The sequence below is a fragment of the Brachionichthys hirsutus genome, chromosome 4 (genome assembly GCF_040956055.1).
Source record: "Brachionichthys hirsutus isolate HB-005 chromosome 4, CSIRO-AGI_Bhir_v1, whole genome shotgun sequence".
NCBI classification, from domain to species: domain Eukaryota; kingdom Metazoa; phylum Chordata; class Actinopteri; order Lophiiformes; family Brachionichthyidae; genus Brachionichthys; species Brachionichthys hirsutus.
The window spans coordinates 13,359,370-13,379,498 of NC_090900.1; the positions used below are offsets into that span (position 1 = coordinate 13,359,370).

Here is a 20,129-nt window from a genome sequence, read left to right on the forward strand (position 1 = left end):
GTGGTGATGACGATAAACATTACGTGGTGTACAGAATGACCCCGTTACATGTTAAACGGGCCTGCCTGTGGACGTTGTGTGTGTGTGTATATGGGTAATGCAACGCTCACAAAAAGCAGCAGCTTGTTGGAAAAGCTGTTGCTGTTTTTGTAATTCATTACATGGATGTGTCCAAGTCACAGTGCAGATTGGAAGCTAATGGGTAGCATTTTTGAGATCAGCAGACTTCGTTCTCTAAAATACTGTTTCCTTTAAGAGCAACAGAAAAGTTTTCTCTGGTTTTTGTAACCCCATTTTTGTGCATAATATCCTATATGATTAGAAATGGTATTTCTTACGTGAAAATGTCATCGTCTCTCGTAGAAACATGGACACATGACTGATAAGAAACGTATTTACTGCTGACTTTTATCTCTTCATGTAAAGCCCATCTCATCCTTTTGCATGCAAATTAATTCTAGTCACATGACGAGGGATAGACGGTGTTTATGTTGTTCTTGCAAAGGACATTGAATCAGCACTTGGCCTTTTTTACATGAGTTAAAGGCCATGCATGATGCAGCTGATAGTTTGCTCTCACAAAGTCAGTATGTATCCAGTCAAAATCAGAACTCAAAAATGAACCAGTGAACACGGTTTCCAGATCACAATTATTTTGTGCCATATCATATGCCTTTGTGCATTATCCCCACATGGGTAACGGTTTATGGTAACCTAGTTCAGAAAAAAAGCCAAGCTTTTTGAAACATGAGCCCTACATAAGATGGGTTTATCTATGAATTGACATTTGTCACTAAATACTGCAGCCAGTCAAATTTGAATGAGTGTGCTCAGTGCTGTTATCATGGAAACAATATTTACAAGGGTTTTTGTCACAAGGCTTTTTTTAATGAGAAAATCAGCTGTGAGCCGATAAAGAGAAGTGTCCTGCAGGCTTAAATTACTGTCCTTTTGAAAAATGGACGAAGATATACCAAGCTTCTCGGAATAAAATTGGCATATGTAAGCCATCATTCAATACATAATTGTTTAAGAACCTGCTGTGTTGTGTTTTTATTTCTTCAAGTTGAAGCATTGCAAGTCCGCGAAAACACACAGATTACTGATGAGCGCGCACATTGCAGGAAACATGCTGTACATTTATAATAAAAAAAACATTGAGTATTGAATATGTATATCAAACTAAAACAGTACGTTGTATTCCTAACTATTATATAAGTAATAGTCGTTTCCACGTTGTGTGATTCATTCACGGCTTTTCCATGATTCAGATCCGCTGATTATGTCCCTTTCATTCAACCCGGTGTTTACATGATCGTACCGCATGGTACATCGAGGCTCCTCCCCCCCCCCGACCAGAGCGTCGCTCTGACGCGATGACGTCACTTACTCGCGTCGGTTATCGGGCTGGAGAATTCGCGACGATGGCGACGACGGCTCGGTGCTGGAAAGGGACGCAGTGACGCTCGCTTCGCTTCGGAATATGACGAACGTCTATTTGATCCCGAGGCTTTTGCAGCGCAGTAGTTCCACGGGCCTCGGATGAATATTTGGCTTTTAACTTTTCACCGCTCATTTGACTGGTGAGTCCGCCGGTCGGGATCGGTCCGCTGTGTTTTGACAGAGGCCTCCGTTTTGGGTTCCGCCCTCCATCTCATAACAACAAAAACAGAGCGCTGCGCTAGCTCAAGCAGCTAATGTTAGCTATGTTAGCAATGTTAGTGCTTGTTCTGTATCAGGGCTGCCCATGGCAGAGACTGTAACGCAGTAGTACAATACTCAGTAGTACTTGATTGTTTATGTCAGCTTACATCTTAATATCCACTTTTGATCAAGTGTTAAGTAGTCGGCTATCATTACTTTGTGTACCTTTATATTATTGGTTATCGATTGACGTTAGCTTGCTGCAAAAGATCAAGCTTAACGCTGTTAGTTAGTAGTTAGTTACTCTATATGGGTAGTTATCAATGAAACGAAACCTGTTGGCATAAGTGACGCTAGCTATTTTAGCATGGTAATATTCTCCTAGTTATTTCCGCTATCGATAGCAATAATGAAGGTTGTTTTTTTTGCTCAAAAGTCTTCTAGTAATATATGATGTCTTTGGTACATTTCTAACTAGTAAACCCAACTTGATGCGATGAAACATTAATATTCTAGCTATTCACGCATGCTATCTTTTTAAATAAATGTGAAACAATGGGGGTAACTTAAATTAGCCGGCATGTACGCTTTTATGCGCGTTAACGTTATCAGACATCAATTTAATAAAGCTAACTGTGGTGTCTTTTATTTAAGTTCAGCTTTATTGTCAGTGCTTCTTTTTACTCTACCATCTAAGATATGAGATATAAGATTAGCTTGATAATGATGCAGCCTGTGATGCATGTTAAGGCTGGAAGGGGCTTAGCCTCCTGTGTGAGTCTGAACTCACAAGGGTCGTGACCCCTCTGTGGTAAACAGTCCCGTGTGTGGCGGATATACGCTATCAGTTAACGCCAGCCGTAATGGCTGGGCTCCTCAGTCAGTGGAGTAAGGCTGATGATCTCCTCAACATGCCCGACGGACCAGGCGATGCTTGGCTCGTTCGCTCCTGGGCTAATTTGGTTTTTTGTCTTCGTTCCATCTTTAAAAGCACCGCGAGTGTCCCACAGAAGGTGTCCAGCGGCCCTTCGTATTCACTGACCTTCTCGGATCGGGTTTCATTCTCTCTCTGCTAGAGTAGTTGACCTTTGCAACTCTTTGCGGGCCTGAACTTAGAGAAGTCCTTAACAGCTTTCTCGTTGTGAAATGACTTGTTAGATGGTATCACTTTGAAGGGATGCTCGGTAAAGAGAAGGAAACCTTTGTTTGAGAAAAGAAATGGTTGTCTGTCTATTGATTTTTAAAGATTGGCTGTTCCCCAGCTGTACACAATGCCTGAAATGAATACAGGTACTGTGTGCGTACTTGAACTTAAAACTTTTTCTCGGGACAGGAGGCACCTTGAAATATGGACCTCTTCCAAAGCCAAGCCAATACAGACAGCCATAATTGATATTATGCACGACTCACAGATTGTTTTGTGTCTGACTGTGAACGTTAGTTGAGCACTTCACATAAGTGAATGCGCCCTGTTTGCCGGCTACATGAAAGACATTCGTCTGCATCAAGTTGGCTTTTTTTTTCTCCTGCTCCAGAGTTGAACCGGTAACTCTGAGCTCCCAGTCAAGCCGCTGTAACCGTCAGCCATGCTACATTTGCAAGGGAATCAAAAGAGCGTCTGTAACTTTGAATGTTTCTGTGAACAAGTTGGCTCTTTGCAAAACAGGGTCAGTTTTTTGCACTGGGTGATATTTGCTTATTACAGGTAGTCAGAGTATGTTTGTGTTGTATTTCCACAGTTTTCCATGTCTTACCTGTGAACGTTTCCAGACAGCATCACCAGGACTCATCATCTGCTACTGACTTCCCGTGGTATGTGTGAATTGTGCTTGACATATTTAGTCATTGGATGTGTTCTTAGGTCTGATCGTAGCTCCATACGGGCTTTGCTAAAGGTCCTGGTCATGACTCCTGATCCTGTGAACGCCGTCCCATAACATCGGCTCTCACTTCAGGCTGGAATAGAGAAATGATCTCAATTTGAATACCACATCCATGGAAATGATGACTGGGTTCATTTTGTTTTGTCTTTTGAAATAATATGTTAATGTCAGCATTTATAAATGAATGTGGGGCTAATGGATTTGCTTTCTGTGTTCTCCTTGCACAGGCTGGTCCAGGCCAGAATTCTTCGTTGGTTGACCCACACTCCTTCAGAGGGGCCATGGTAGAGTACCCCTCAGCTCATACCCTGTAGAATTAGACACTCCATTGATTTGAACCTTTAATCAGCTTTGTTTATGAGGAAGCAGACATTTTCATCAGCTGCAGCAGTGTCAAAGGTCCTTTGATGCTGCTGCAGAAGCAGGACGGTTAGTGCTGACTAGTTGAGTCATGACTTAACTGCTGGGTTGGTTGTCTGTCTGTCTGTGTGTGTGTGTGTGTGTGTGAATTCTTGCATTCTTGGCATGCTGCTGTGCGGCTCTGCCCCCCCCCCCGGCTCGCCTCGGCATGCTGCTCCTGAGGCCAGGGCAACTGTGTGTATCTCACCGATACGGATGTGCGGTTGCTGCTCCTTATCTGCCCTCTCTTCCGACCACCCTAATCTTCCTTTGCATGCTGTTTGGACTAAACTCTGCTCCAGACCAAACACACTCAAAAACATCCCAGTCGATCTCTGTCAACACGAGATCAGACACCCCCCCCCCCCCCATCAGTTTGTCCTTGAGAAAAATAATTCTCCCTGAGTCTGTTTATACGTACACCAGTGAATGAAATGTGTTCATCTCGGGTACGACTGTCTGGTGAAAATCACCTGTAAACGTTCAGAATCACCAAACTTAGATTTTAGAGATTCTTTTCGGGGTTTTGCGTGAACTAGTGACCATATCTACTTCCAGCTGTGCAGCCCTGCACGATATGGGCGTCTGCTCTACTACAGCTTATTCTACAAGTGGCGATTATTGTAAATTAGCCTCGGTTGCACATTACAAAGCGGGAGGGAAGCAGGCAGCCACACAGCAGCGTAAACGGTGCTCTCGCATGGAGTTGAAATCCGCTCTGTCTCAACAGCGATGAGTCTCCACAGAGCCACGGCTCATATTGAGCAAACATTTCCTGCAGTTTAGCGGTCGACCCTGTGAATGCGTGAGTCACTGCACGAGCGTGTGACAGCAGCTGGGTGGTTAATGCGGGAACGCTCCGCTGGCCTTCCTTGGACAAGGAAAAATACATCCAAAAGGCGTTTGTGTTGTTAAAGTTCATATTATTGCCATTGAACGTTGACGGGCCTTTTCTCTGCAGGAGGAGGAGGGGCAGCAGAGCCTAGAGTGTATCCAAGCCAATCAAATCTTCCCCAAGAAGTCTCCTGTCCTGGAGGACGAGAACATGCAGGTGAGGCCGCCGTTGTCCTCGCTGTTAAAGAACGGATTAACCCAACGGTTAATATGTGGGGAGTCTCTGTCATCGATTACATAACCGCCACGGCGTAACATGTGACCTGACATCACTTTTATTTTGACCAGGCTCAAAAGTCAAGTGATAAGTGAAGCCATATAAAGCGAAAAACAAATCTCTTTTGCTGCCTCACCACTGTGAGTAGCTTGAAGTCCGCATCCCTTCACGGGCAACCTTTTATTTCCATTTCGTTTTGCTGCTACTTGTGGAAACCGTGCATCTCGTCAGCGTTTGTTCACTGATGGCCACGTCTAGCATGCGTTTTGCCTTGCTGCTGTATGGATGGCCAATCCAAAGATGAAGTCTAGAGATGGAGCAGGCAGCCAAATGTAGTCAGGTTATCGTGCCACAGACCTCTGTGCATGTTGTTGATCTGCGTGGCTCTGCAGTTCCACCAAAACCCTTTTTATCTCCTGCTGGTTCCAGGTGCCTTTCCCTGAGCTGCATGGGGAGTTCACGGAGTATGTGGGGCGAGCAGAAGACGGCATCATCGCAACGTCCAACTACCGCCTGCACATCAAGTTCAAAGAATCTGTCGTCAACGTGAGTATCTCTGAAGAGTGACAGCGGGCGTTTGAGCTCATAGGATGCTTCTTACAGGTCAGAATGATCTACGTCGTCTCTTATGTGAACGCCTATTGTTGACGGGCCAGCGTTGAGGACATTGTGATGTGGTGACGGTGTGCAGTCACGGCGACGCAGTGTGACTCTTCATCACCTCTGCTGCTCGGTTATTCGGGCCTCCGGGTCTCCGCTCCGATGCCACGTATTTGGCGGCGCGGCTGCGCCACACAGCAGAGATGGTCCCACCTCACGAATGAGGAGTGCGAGGCGTTGCAAGAGAGGCTGCTAACAAGCAGCCGAGGAATTATTACGGTGGCCAGATTAGGGATGCAGATTAGAAGGCAGGAATGAAATTGTGGTGGCAGGATGCTCAAGCATTCGGAGTGTGCTTTAACAGCAGCAATCCACAGGTGCAAGGATCAGCCTCACCGTTTGCCCCTTTGTGTTTTGCTTTTGGATAGAGCTGTTGTTGTGAGGTGTCAGTAAGTACCCAGCAGAGCTGCACGGCGTGAAGTGTTTGGCTTGAGTGTCGTGTTTGTGTGTGGCTGGAGTGGAATCTGCTCCATCATCCTGTAGAAGACGGGGACGGTCGTCATTTATGAGTGGTAATGGTCGCGCATGGCCAAGTGTGTGCGTGAGGACAAGAACTCCAGCCACACCTTTTATAAAATGCCGCTTTGCAGTGGAGAGGCAGCACTGAGCTTCAGTAACGGCGCTTGGTAAAAGCAGCACAGGTATGTCCCTGGAATATTCAAAGCCTGCTCTTCAACCATAGTCGTGTGAGAGCTCTGTGCTCTGCCTTTTAAAGGTAACACGGCGGCTCTGAACCTATCGTGAAACGAGTTACCGACTCTTCACATCCACTGATGAGCGTTTTTCTGCTTCTGCGCTCTAAATTAAGAAGATTATATGCGTTGGGAGAAATCGGGGATGTGATGAGAAAGAATGATGGAGACGTGGTCTGTGTGGCCGAATAGCAGTTTGGTTTGTTAAATATTTCTACTGAACATGCAGTGTTGCAGCACGTGCGGCCGATTCTTTGCATGGAAGCGTTTCATGATGTCATCCACCGCTAATCAGCAAAGTGAATTGTGTGTCTCAGTCCAGCCTCCTACCTCTACTGACCGCATGTCTTTGGTTGGCACATATCCCACGGGCTCAGGGTGCTGTATACGCTTTGATGCTTCTGTTTTCACTCCACAGGTTCCTCTTCAGCTCATAGAGTGTGCAGAGTGTCGGGACATGTTCCAGCTTCATGTCACCTGTAAGGACTGCAAAGTCATCAGGTACGACCAGGACGTTTCTGAACTCGTCCTTTACAACTGTTAGATGACCGCAGTCATTAAAGTTGGGACCTGGTTAATGAGAAAAGCCACTACAGGCGATTTACGACCCCAAACATGATCCTGTAGATAGACTGTTGTTTGTTTGTTTGTTTGTTTGTTTGTCCCCCAGTGGGTCCAGGAGATCAGGATATGATAAGACGTTTGATAGTGAAGTGTCATGGCTCTTCCTTTTAAACACAAGGCAGAGGTTTTGTGAAATGCTGCGGGTTTTTTGGGGGCGGGGCGTTCAAGTCTTTCATAACTACACAAGACAACAAACGGACTGAACCCTCTGCAGCGTCAGCCAGTGGATGTGGGGAAGACTTTATTTACCCTCTCGCTTTAGTGTTGATTTATTTTAATACATTTCTGAATGTCTCATTCATGCTAATCTGTATTTTTCAACCTGTAGAATTGCAGTAAGCGCATTCATCAGGTGTCTTTCTGCAGGAAGTCACAGCATGCCAGCTTTATTTACAGTAAACTAGCGGCCGCCAATCACATTAATGAGAGCGGTACCAGTGCTGAACCATTTTGGAGCCAGTTTGAACCAGGAAATGAGATGAAAGATGATAATAAAGGGCGCTTGTTTCCTCTCTGGTGACGGCCTGCATCCTCCACAAACACAAGGGGACCGTTCAGACAAATATTTGCTTGATTATAAACTATTTGTTGCGTAAATATCCTTCAGGAAGTTTTTTAAGCCCCGAGCAAATTCGTTTTGACCTAAAGAGAAAACGTCCTTACTGGTAAACAATATAAATTCAGTAAACGAGGTGAGAAATGAAGCAAAGGGAACATGTTGTTCTTAGTGCTTGTGTGAGAAACATGGTCCCCACTGATGACCAGTCTCTATTTGTTAGCGCTAGCTTCTCTATAAACATGAATGTGTTTCATCATCCGGCCGCAGACACAGAGCGAATGCAACACGTGCACATTCCCTAAATGTCACAGTTGCCTGGGTTTCTGAACGTTTAGCTTGCTAGCTTGAGTTGCTAGGCACTATTAGCTTGTGACAGTTGTTGGAGCTTCCTCGACACAAACTGATACAGAGAACACTGATCTCACACCTGCTGCTTGCTTAGCGCGTTTAGGTGTTGGTAATATTTCCAGTGCATGGATGAAAACTCTGTACAAAGTGAACCTTTGTTTATCTTTTTGATGGCGCAGCTTCATCTCTATAAAAAACAACAACTTTGCCACGTGCTGAGCGTCAGTTTGCTTTGTGTTCCACTTGCCAGGTGTCAGTTCTCCACCTTTGAGCAGTGCCAGGAATGGCTGAAGCGCCTGAACTCCGTGGTGCGCCCTCCCTCGCGTCTGGAGGACCTCTTCTCTTTCGCCTTCCACGCCTGGTGCATGAACGTGTACGCTGGCGAGAAGGAACAGCACGGCGAGCTGTGCAGACCAGGTAACCCTGCCACCTCTCGTATGACCTGGTGTCGCCGCAGCGGTTCCTCCCTGCTCTGAGTCAGAAACCTCCATCTGCAGGTGAACACGTGACCTCCTGGTTCAAGAACGAGGTGGAGAGGATGGGCTTCGACACTCAGAACGCCTGGAGGATATCCGACATCAACAGCAAGTTCAGGTAGTGACGCTTTTCATTCGAGCTTCTGTTGTTGTACTCCACCAGTGCTGCACCCTGGGCAGATGAGAGCCCAACCCAGGATTGTGTGTCTGTGGACACACAATCGTTGAGCCTTTTGTTCTCCCTCTCTCTCTCTCTCTCTCTCCTTGTTAACCGATGCTCTCTCTGCTCGCCCAGGCTTTGCCCGAGCTATCCTCAGCAGCTCCTGGTGCCAGCCTGGATCACCGACAAGGAGCTGGAAAATGTGGCAGCCTTCCGGTCCTGGAAGAGGTTTCCTGCTGTAGTTTACAGGTTGGTTTACAACCACACCGCAATGAAAAGCCCTTTTGTTTGGGACGAGACGGAATCCATCTCCAGCTGACGTCTTCTCGCCTGGTCTGTCACCGTGACCAAGACCTGCAACTCCACCAGTTCCATACTTGTCCTGCGTCATGGCTTCAGGCAATTGTGGTTTTTCCTGTTTAATAATTAACGGTTGGCAGGAAAACAGGCTTTTTAAACTGCTTTAACTTTAAATAAATATGCAACAAATTTGTGCTTCGTTGGCGGTAAAACATCAAAATGAAAACACAATAAGTGTTTGTTACTCAACAAGATAAAGGTAAGATGGGTTCAGAGAAACGGGAGGCGTCTGTCCTCACGCAGAAACCTTCTAGTGTTGAGTCAAGTTTAAGTTGATCCTATGGCTCCGCCCCCTGCTGCATTGAAAGCGACGTCGGCTGTCTGGTGAAAAAGCAGAAATGACCTGTGCCGTGTTAATTCTTGTTATTACCCGTTGACTTGTGTTCTTATTCACAATGTAATTCACATCAGCTGTTATCCGGTCAGAAGCTGACATTGTGACACACAAAGCGCACGAGAGACAACTTTTGATCACGCGCGAGTCGGTTAATCATTTATTTTTTACTGATTCGATGTCATTCATTTGCTGACTGTGATGTCAGAAACGTTGGAATATTGTTTTTCCACACCCAGTGTTGTGGTCTGGTTACGTTATTGTCTCCGTGGCAACATGTTTGAGGAAGAATGAGTTAAATCATCCAGCATTTAATCAGGGCAATGGCTGTCAGGTTATCAATGAAAGATTGCAATAATCCTTAGGCCTGTTGATTGGCTGGAAAATGCTGCTGATTGCCGTCTCCAATGTCTGAACGTCCCTGCAGGCACCAGACCACCGGGGCGGTGATCGCCCGCTGCGGCCAGCCAGAGGTCAGCTGGTGGGGGTGGAGGAACGCCGACGACGAGCACCTGGTGCAGTCCATCGCCAAGGCCTGCGCCGTGGACGGCAGCTCCCGCAAACATCTCTCCAACGGAGGCCACGCCAACGGAGGCCACGCCAACGGAGGCCACGCCAACGGAGGCCACGGCAACGGCGCCGTCCTGCCAGATACTGACTTCGGTGACAGTTCACTTCAACGCGCACACACACACACACACACACACACTGTTACGCCATAATTTGGAACTTTTTCATTGTGATAATGACCTCACCTACACCCCTCAGCCCCAGTTCCTCATCGGTATTTGTACGGTAGTAGTTGTACTAATCAGGGTTGTGTGTTTTGTTTTTGTGGTATCAGAGTCCTCCATCACCAACAGCACAGAGGTGGAGACTCTGGCCATCCAGCCCCACAAGTTGCTCATCCTGGATGCCAGGTCCTACGCTGCTGCCGTAGCCAACAGGGCCAAAGGTGGAGGCTGTGAATGCCCAGGTAGCTCCACCCTGCTCGGTCCCTGGTCTCAGGATTAGGCCCAAGCCTGCCGTGGATGTTGCATGCTTAAATTAATGCAATTCTCTCTTTGTATTTTTTTGAACACACCTTTTCCTCCTGCTCTAGAGTACTATCCTAACTGCGAGGTGGTGTTTATGGGCATGGCCAACATCCACTCCATCCGAAAGAGTTTCCAGTCTCTACGTTTCCTGTGCACTCAGATGCCTGATCCAGCCAAGTAGGTTGTTCCTGATCACGGCTCTGAAGCCGTGTTCCGTCTAAAGTTGTCAAACCGCTCGAGTAACTGTGGGTAACTAGTACGGTAATCTTAGGCATGGGTCTGTGGCCGGACCTTACCCAGCCCCAGCTAGATTCTGAGACTCAACATTACAAAGAGAAAATGTTAATGGAAGCAGCTGGAAGACAAAATAAGAGATAAAAACAGCCTCGAGAGCCTCGCAGTCACGATGGATAAGACGTAATGGAAAGTTCATACAAGTACATATAATACATGAAAGTCGTTGCTTCATTGTTTTTTGTCTGGGGCTTCTTATACATGTTTGCTTAAAGTAGCCATGATAAGTGGCTGTGCTTTATGCTAAACTGATTATAAGGTGAAGCAGGTCGAAGCGGTTGCTATTTAACGGTGAATGCTGTCTGTCTCCACAGCTGGCTGTCTGCGTTGGAGAGCACCAAGTGGCTGCAGCATCTGTCGCTGCTGCTGAAGGCGGCTCTGCTGGTGGTCAACGCCGTGGACCGGGACCACCGGCCCGTCCTGGTGCACTGCTCCGACGGCTGGGACCGCACACCCCAGATTGTGGCGTTGTCCAAGCTGCTGCTGGATCCTTATTACCGCACGGTAGAGGTTTGTTGCCATCATTTACTTTTTTATTAAGGGCTTATTCCCATGTAGATCCTGCACACACTGACATCAGGCGGTAACTTCAACATCTCCAGTGCAGCTGGGACGCACAAAAAATGAGACCATCCAAGAATAAAAGCTTTTTCTTTATTGTGTAAACTCAGATTGCTGTAAAGATAGCGCACCATCGTGAATAAACCTCTTCTGACCGCTTCCTGCAGGGCTTCCAGGTGTTGGTGGAGACAGAGTGGCTGGACTTCGGCCATAAGTTTGCTGACCGCTGCGGCCACGGAGACAAATCTGAGGACCTGAACGAGCGCTGCCCCGTCTTTCTGCAGTGGCTGGACTGTGTTCACCAGCTGCAGAGGCAGTTCCCATGCTCCTTTGAGTTTAACGAGGCTTTCTTGGTGCGTACAAATGTGTCGGTTGGAATCGATCAGATGGAACTTTAGGTCCAGACTCAGTCACAAAGAATCAGCTGGACTTGTTTAAATTTGGCTGAAGACATTTCCCTTCTCACCCAAGAGGCTTCCTCAGCTCTGATAAACGTCCCGAGTGTTAATAAACTATATTCCTCTCTGCTCGAGATCGGTGAAAGCGAGCCTCGGCATGTCAGCTTGTGTTTGTCTGCAGGTGAAACTGGTGCAGCACACCTACTCCTGCCTGTTTGGCACCTTCTTGTGCAACAGTGGCAAGGAGCGGGAGGATCGCCATGTCCCGGAGAGGACCTGCTCCGTCTGGTCGCTGCTGAGGCCGGCCAACCGGACGCTGAGGAACATGCTGTACTCGTCGCACTCTGAGACCGTACGTCTGTCTCCGCTGTCCTTTACTCTTACGTGTAACCCGATGCCGATGTGAAGTAATAGTCCCGGGGTGATTCCTGAAGCGTGTCTCCACACAGCAAAGGGAAGCTGATTGAGACACGGTGAGACCAAAGGAGAAAGGAGCGCCGCTTCAGCAGGCGTGAAGGTTTAGGCAGCGCGTGAAGAATATTCTCCAGAGTGGTCCTGGTCCATTTCTGTTTGGTGTAGTTCCAGATTTGATTTAGGTGTCTTTGCCATCCCTCTAATGATCACAGAGCTTTCACACACACACACGTGTATTTTTTACTTCAGTGTGTTTATTATGAGAACAACATGGACGATGCAAAGAAGGCGTGTGTTACTGCTCGGGGGCGTTTAGATCATACGATGATTTTGTTACTGCGTGCTATTATCACAGATCTTCTCTCCTCGTGAGGTCCCTGTCCTCTTAAATCAGCTGCGTTGTTGACGTCTGTTTGATCTTTCCTGACGTTTCCACAGCGTTTTCTATCCCTCGCCATTTTCCTTTTCTTTTTGCGGCTGCTGTTGCAGGTTCTCCACCCGGTGTGTCACGTACGTAACCTGATGCTGTGGACCGCCGTCTACCTGCCCAGCTCTTCCCCCAGCACCCCCGCAGACGAATCCTGCGCCCCCTACCCTGTGCCTAGTGGCAACGCTGAGGACACGCCCCTGGCCAGGTGAGCCCCTCCTCCTTTCTCATGTAAGATAACCCGGAGTTGAGGATTTGCTCAGCCAGGGACCCGGCTTATTTTCTGCGCTGCTTAGCGTCTTTACTCTGCCCGCCTCGCAGACACTAAGCCCCGCCCTGCTAGCCTGCAGTCAGGTGACGCTCACGCCGCCATAACAGAACCCAGGAGGGTTTCGTGTCTGGCGGTTATGACGGGGTCCGAATGCTTCTTGGATGGTCGTGTTTGAGTTGCGTTTCTCTTGTGCCGAGCCTGAAATGATTGTTTTCTAACCTGAACATTTGGAAATGATTCAGTCTGAGTCATCGTTTAGTGAAGATTCTGTTTCTCAACGCAGCTCCTCTGGTTTTCCTCCGCAGACGGACAAAGACTCGCTCCTTTGACAACTTGCCCAGTGCATGTGAGCTGGGAAGCTGTCTGCCCCCAAACCGCCGCTCCAGTGACCCCAGCCTCAAGGAGAAATGGCAGGACCACCGACGCTCCCTGGAGCTGAACATGGCTGTGGGTCCAGAGGAAGGGGGCGATCAGGATGAGGAGGTGCTCCCTAACGGAGTCGGGGCTGACTTGGATGGCGCCGACTCTGAGCTGGATGACAGCCCCCGACTACAGGGGTCGCACACGGAACACGGCCAGGGGTCCGCTGCTGTCGCAACAGAAGCAGGAGAGGAAGCAGAGGAGGCGGAACTCTCCGTGGCAGTGGGTGTGGCCGAGGGCCAGATGGAGAACATCCTCCAGGAAGCCACGGAGGAAGGGAGAGCGGAGGCTCAGAGAGAGGGGGGGGCTCTTGTCGTTGACACTGAGGTGGACTTAGAAGCTGAGGAAGGTGACGGGGTCAGCAGGACTGAGGACGAGAGGCCGGCGCTGGCTAATGGTCACCTTCAGGAAAATGGTGCAGTGGAGGCGGAGGAAGGAGGAGAGTCTTCTTTGGAGGAGGTGGATCAACCGGCTGCTGGGGAGAGTCACGCTCCGGAGGACCTTATGAGGCTGGCAGAACCGAACCCTCCTCTTCCGGAACAGCTGGAACCTGGACCCTGTGGGGAGGGCTCAGGTGCGCCGGAGCAGCCCGTAGCCCAGACGACTGTTACCAACGGCTTCACCGACGGCTCACCTGAAGAGCCGGGTGTGCACGAGGGAGACGATGGGGTCTCAGAGCTGGGGGAGCAGCTGGATAAGAGGGTCTCCCTAATGGAGAGTTCCACAGAGACTCTAACAGAGGAGGCCTGCAGCCGGCTGGAGCCCCCGCTGCAGCCTGTCTGCCCGAGCCTCCAGGCCTGCAGCGACGGCAGGAACCAACCGCCCCCCAGGAAAGAGAAAGGAACGGAGCGAGGCGAGCACAGCTGTAGCAGAACTTTAAACGGGGGCAGCAAGCACCCCCCCGTCAGTGCCTTCCAGTCCGTCGGTGACGGGGTGTGTAATGGTGACGGCTCTGAGGGGGATCCCAAAGGGGCCGGTGAGAGGGCTCCTCTGAGCCGACAGGTGTCCGTGGCGAGCTGCAACTCCCTGATCCTCCATCCGCGGGGAAGTTGCTCCCAGCACCGCTGGTGCCACGCCCTAAACCGGGCCTCCGTCAGCCCCGAGCAGCCGTCTCGCAGCCACCTGGACGATGACGGGCTGACGCTGCACACGGACGCCATCCAGCAGAGGCTGAGACAGATCGAGGCTGGGCACCAGATGGAGGTGGAGACGCTGAAGAAGCAGGTTCAGGAGCTGTGGAGCCGCCTGGAGAACCAGCAGCACGGCGGCTTCCGCAAGATCAACGGAGACCTGGCAGATGAGCTGGTAAGAGGCTGCCCCTGAAACGGGCTACCAGCCGGCGCGACCCCCCCCCCCCAGCTCGACGTTCCTCTGATGGTCTCTCTGCCTGTTTGCAGACCTCAATGACGGACTCCGAGCACAACCTGGACCACAACTGTTTGTCCCGCTGCAGCACGGAGTACTTCTCTGAGGCCAGCTGGGAGCAGGTGGACAAGCAGGACGCTGAGGTAAGCAGCCCCCCCCCCCAGCCTCAGATGTCTTTTGCTGGGACAGTTGATGGCGGTGAGCTGAGACCGCTCTGTACGTTACAGGTGACCCGCTGGTTCCCAGACCATCTGGCGGCCCAGTGTTACGGCTGTGAGAGCAGGTTCTGGCTCGCCACCAGGAAGCATCATTGCAGGTGAGACATGAAGAGTTATGGAACCTTCAGTCCCTGTCCCCGCCGTCAGCCGGCCCGTCTGTCCTGTCCAGGCTTTACACTCCGGCGTCTCAGAGGGGGCTGCTCTCTTTATGGACTCAGTAGCCCAGGGTGGACAAACAAAAGACTGGCTCTAGAGAGGTCCTTCGACTTGACAGTAGTCCTGCACAGAGGACCATGAGAAACGTTCCCTCTGCTGCAGCTCAGGCTGGGATTGGACAGCTTCTGTTGTGGAGATAGTAATGCAGCCATTTTTTTAGAACTTACATTTGATTAAGGTTTTTGGCAGCAACAGAACATTTGGTACCAGATAATACAGTCATGGTAGTAAGAGATCATAAACACAGTAACGTTCTAAGGAGAAATATTGGAGGATTGTTGTCTTCGTAGTTTGAAAGCCAAGCGCCTACTCGCTCTATTTTCATGTTCAGACAGAATGTTCTCAAGTTCTTTTCGGAAAACAATCTTGGCGTTCCCTACAGGCTGCGCCGCCACGGATCGATCCCCGAGCTCACGGCTCAGGTCCTCGATTCGGGCCACACGGTCACCCAAAGCCCCGAAAAGCACTTTTAGATCCATGGTCATCAGGGGCGCAGCGGGTCCAAGCAGACAGACGAGACAAGACGAGACAGAGACAGAGACGGAGACAGAGACAGCACATTTAGTACACATTAAACACACATATATTGGAATGACTATGCTGCACCGGGAATGTGTGGGAATTCTTTTTCCAGATAAGGGCCCAGGCCAGTCCTGGGAAGATGGTTAAAGAGACAGATAAGGCCAGCTGCGTGGTGCACTCTGATGGGGGGGGGGGGGGGGGAGGGATTTGCATCCAAAACAATAGCCCGTCTCGGATGCCTGCTGTAAACGTCACACACGGCGCCTTTGGATATTGTTAGTCGCTAGTTCAGCCCGTAAACCCGGGACCTCGGCTCTGAGAGCGCCGTTCTTAGATTCCTCTCTGAAGGAAGTTTAAATCTGAGCGTTAAGGTCTTCGTTCGTGTCTGGCCTACTAGGCGTGCCGTTGGCGCCGTTTGTCGGGCCATGGTGCTGACAGTAGGCAAGTTAACCAATCGTTCAGAGTCTGAAGATTATAAGCGGCAGATTGGTGTAACGGATTAACAAAAAGTCTGCAGGAGAGATGAAAAACACTCTTTACTCCATCATGGCCCGCTAGCGCCCCCCCCCCAGGCTGCCGGGTTTAAACATGACTCCTCTAGCTCCAGACGAGAGGACAGCGTGATGCAGGGTTACTTTAGAAACCAGAACAACACTCAGACTCTGATGGTCACTGCTCTCCTCACTGAGCTGGGTGGATTTAGTTTGGCCTGCGGTCCCTCACCGGCCGTAGAATCGTGCAGGATGGGCGTTTAGTGAGGACTTTCCTCTCCGGCGGTCGTTTCCTCATCACGCCTGTCCGCCCTGCGGTGGCGGAGTCAGGCACTGGGGGTCGCTCTCATCCAGTGTTGACATCACCCTGAGTTGTGTTTCCTAAAGTCACCTTGGAGTATTTGTTTCCCTGCGTGGCCTTAGACTTCAGCAGGAAGTGTGTGTTGCTGCGTTGTGTTCACCTGCGTTTATCCATTGTGTGTCCCTCTCCTCTACAGGGGCAGGGAGCCTGTCCAGGAGGTCTGGTGAGATCCGGCTCCCTTGTCCCCGCCCCCCCCCCCCCCCCACCCCACTAACCTGCTGTTGCTGCACCTCCCTCCTCCTAATCCCCCCCGTTGCATCTGTCTCCTCATCATTATGTCCTTATTAAGATCTCAGCGATATCTCCTCACTCCTGAACGTGTGTCCCACAGCCCCCACCCCCCCCCCCCGTGAGCTGTGGGTGCTGTCGGTGGGAGGGCTGAGATATTCAAGTCATAACATAACACACCCCGTCCCCCTGCCATCATGCTCAAACCACTCCCCAGCAGCATGTTGCCCTAAAGCAGACCCCTGCATCCCCCCCCCCCTCCCTCCCCCGAGCAGCACAGCATGGTACTGGAGCCCGCTGGGTCCGCTGGGGGTGTAAGGGCTGCAGACTCAGTCACGTACATGTTTATTGGTGTGTTCGGGGTGGGTGGGGCCACTGTGTGTGATGGTGTGAGCATGGCTTTTCATCTGACAGCATGGGTCTGTGACTCCGCCCACTGGTGATCATGTGATTTAAGGGGCTGAATATTCCAGGGATGCAGCAGCATCCGCGTTTCACATCAGACATGAAAAGGCTTTAGCTAGTTCTCCTGCAGCTAACGGCCATCATTACCACACACACACACATCCTCTCGGTCATCTTCACTGCACACACACCCGGTACGCAGTAGTGCACGTACGTGTGCAAACCTGAAGTGGCCCTCGGCTTGTTTTGCTCTTGTTAAAGACGGCAGTGCAGCGATCCTGGGAAATAATCTACCCGTTTCATTCTAGTGTGAGCCCAGAGTTGCATCGTCAGCAGGGTCCAGTGGGTACAGAGAGACAAGCTGCTAGCATCTAGCATCTAGCATCTAGCATCTAGCCCAACCCATGTAAACTGGAAAAAGATAAACCATTAAGAGCCAGAACCTTCAGGTTTGCAGCTTTAGGTAAACTTTATTTCATCTGTGAATGAATTTATTTGTAATTTTTTTTTACTAAATTGCCAACAGTCAAACCAAGATAATCTAGCCGAGCGTCTTTGTACCCGCTGGGCTCTGGTGAGACGTTCTCAGTCATCATGGTAAACCCAGAAGAATCAACTGGACTTGTTCAAGTTTGGTTGAAGACGTTTCACGTCTCATCCAAGAGGCTTCTTCAGTTCTGAGGGACTCGTAGAGAGTTGAGTTTAGATACTTGGACTCCTGTCGGAGGCGAAAACAGAAAGAAAGAAACAAAAATGGAGTCCTTTTGTCTTGGCGGTCCTTTCTTTGCTTTCTGCTCAGACAGGAGTCCAAGTATCTAAACTCTCTACGAGTCTCTCAGAACTGAAGAAGACTCTTGGATGAGACGTGAAACGTCTTCAATCAAACTTGAACAAGTCCAGTCGAGTCTTCGTGTTTTGCTCTTCGTGACATGCGTGAGAGGCCCGGTGGTGCCGTGCGCTGACCGGCCCGGTGGTGCCGTGCGCTGACCGGCCCGGTGGTGCCGTGCGCTGAACGGCCCGGTGGTGCCGTGCGCTGACCGGCCCCTGTCTCCCTGCAGGAACTGCGGTAACGTGTTCTGCGCCAGTTGCTGCGATCAGAAGATCCCAGTGCCAAGCCAGCAGCTGTTCGAGCCCAGCCGGGTCTGCAGGACCTGCTACAGCAACCTTCATCTCAGCCCGGTGCCCCTGGACCTGGACCTGGACCTGGACCTGGAGAAACCCATTACAGCCAGCTCCAACTGAGCCTCAGCGGGGGTGGGACCCAGAATGCCCCACTTAATGTGTGTGTGCTGCCGATCCGGACTTTAATGTGTATATAGAGATGCTGAGGGGTGCGTTTGCGTGCCGCTGAGGCTCTGATCCGGGGGCTGTGCGTGACAGGAAGTCACGGCGTCGCTGCTCGGCCGGGTCCTGATGAATGGACATCCTCGTGCCTCGGCCCAGGCAGCAGACAACGTTGTCTCACTATTGATGAAGCCTATGAGGGCTTCTGCGCGGTGAATCACCCCCCCCCACATCCCCAGCTTCTCTTCATGTCTCCGCAGGGGGTAAGATGAGGATGAAGCAGAAGAAACTCCCGGTCGTCGGCTTCAGAGATGTCTGGACGGCCGATGTTGTGTTCAGGGACACTTTAAATGGTCAGTTCACCCAAAAAGCATTTTTCTGCATTTGACTCGTCTAAACACGTAAAGAAAGAAAGAAAGATTCACTTTCATAGCATGAAGGACAAGAACATGTCTGAGAGGGATTCACTTGAAGTGATTGCATTTGCATTTGGTGAACTTTCAAGTCACATATTAGGACGGTAGCGAATAAATCCTCTCCGAGGATGCCGAGCTCCTATTGGTTCAGACTCTGACGCACTGGAGCCTACACTTTCCACGATGCAAGTTCCTGCCTGTCATTTATTTTTCCAAACTGCTCAGACTTTTTGTTTTCATATCCTGATCAGTAAGATTCTGAATAACGCAGTCTGCTGTTTGGGGGAATTGTTCCTTGAATGTGCTCTGGGCTGAACCTTTGAATGCTGAGTGGATTCATTTTAATCAGCCTCTCACTCGAGTGTCAGAATAACTCCCACGTAAAAAGAAAAGGAGACCGCAGTCCGTTTGTAGAGCGGTGTGGTCGGCGTCCGTTTGGTTACGGGATGATTTAGTTTAGCGCCGAATCCAGAGGAGATTCAACTATAAAGTGGATCTCCTCTCCTCTCTCCTCCTCTCGTCTCCTCTCCTCTCCTCTCTCCTCCTCTCGTCTCGTCTCCTCTCCTCTCCTCCTTGCCTCGCCTCCTCCTCTCCTCTCCTCTCCTCTCCTCTCCTCTCCTCTCCTCTCCTCTCCTCTCCTCTCCTCTCTGCTGTTAGTCTTAATTCCAACACGACTGGTCAGAGCCGGTTTTAGATCATGTGACCGCACACAGCTGATCGCCGTTCCTCCTTGTTGTAGCCCGTTGTTATCGTGAGGCGTGCAACCTGATTGGTCATCGGTTTTGTGACTGTTGGCCACGCCTTCATGCCCTTCACATACTACAGCCCTCTTTCTATTTTTTACCCAGCAGGCACAGGGAGCTGGACGTGACTCACATTTCAGCACTTCAGTGGGAATCAAAAGGGAAGTCATGAATTTGGTTTAAATATCTTAAAATGCTAAAGTGGGTGGGCCTTGCTTTGTTGAGGGGTGTCTTTACCTCTCGTGATCTCCACTCTGATTGGATGAGACATGAGGGCAGGAAGGGCTCTCGGTGTGACAGGATCCTCAGCGAGACGCCGCTCTGCAGTCAGCGGCCTTCACTCACTCACTCACACACACACACACACACACACACCTTTTGTAAAATAATTGAATAAAATAATATATATATATGAAGCATTTAAGAGAAATGCATAGAGACTTTGAATAGTGGCTCGATTGGTCACCAAAACGTTTTTGGTTCGTTATCAATGACAGGAAATTGCATCTATTTTGCAACCTGTTGAGGACGACGGGAGTTTGTTGTTCGCTCGAGGAGCAGGGCGTCCTGTTTCTGATACTGCAGTGGCGTTCTCTTTTTGAATGCCATTCTTCCTTTTATTTATGGAGGGTTTGTTGAATTGCCACTTTAAATCTTGACAATTCAGTTGCAACGGGATAATCAGTGTTCAGGAGCTGGGGAAGACGGTTCTGACCCACGGCTGCGGCCACGCTCGGCGTTTCTGTTCGCCCCATGTCCAGATCCTGGGCGGGGGTCAGAGGAGGAGCATCACATGACCTCTGCCTGA

The 20,129-nt window shown here is 50.0% G+C and overlaps 1 protein-coding gene across 1 annotated transcript; it reads left to right on the forward strand.

The window, feature by feature from the left end:
- The first annotated feature begins 1,424 nt into the window (after positions 1-1,424).
- mtmr3 (myotubularin related protein 3) lies at positions 1,425-18,175 on the forward strand. The gene is made up of 22 exons (XM_068760911.1): positions 1,425-1,441; positions 3,506-3,563; positions 3,755-3,811; positions 4,888-4,977; positions 5,467-5,583; positions 6,066-6,086; positions 6,808-6,890; positions 8,171-8,337; positions 8,418-8,514; positions 8,692-8,805; positions 9,678-9,913; positions 10,095-10,226; positions 10,353-10,464; positions 10,896-11,091; positions 11,310-11,495; positions 11,722-11,892; positions 12,444-12,589; positions 12,958-14,377; positions 14,470-14,580; positions 14,665-14,753; positions 16,382-16,408; positions 17,937-18,175. The coding sequence occupies exons 1-22, from the start codon at positions 1,425-1,427 to the stop codon at positions 18,118-18,120; spliced, it is 3,831 nt and encodes a 1,276-aa protein (XP_068617012.1). The 3' UTR covers positions 18,121-18,175.
- The last annotated feature ends 1,954 nt before the right edge of the window (positions 18,176-20,129 follow it).

Bases quoted from the DNA above. Each gene is read 5' to 3' on its own strand.
- mtmr3 (XM_068760911.1), top strand. The intron at 8,806-9,677 runs GTTGGTTTACAA...ACGTCCCTGCAG, and splicing joins TTTCCTGCTGTAGTTTACAG to GCACCAGACCACCGGGGCGG. The intron at 14,754-16,381 runs GTGAGACATGAA...TCTCCTCTACAG, and splicing joins ACCAGGAAGCATCATTGCAG to GGGCAGGGAGCCTGTCCAGG.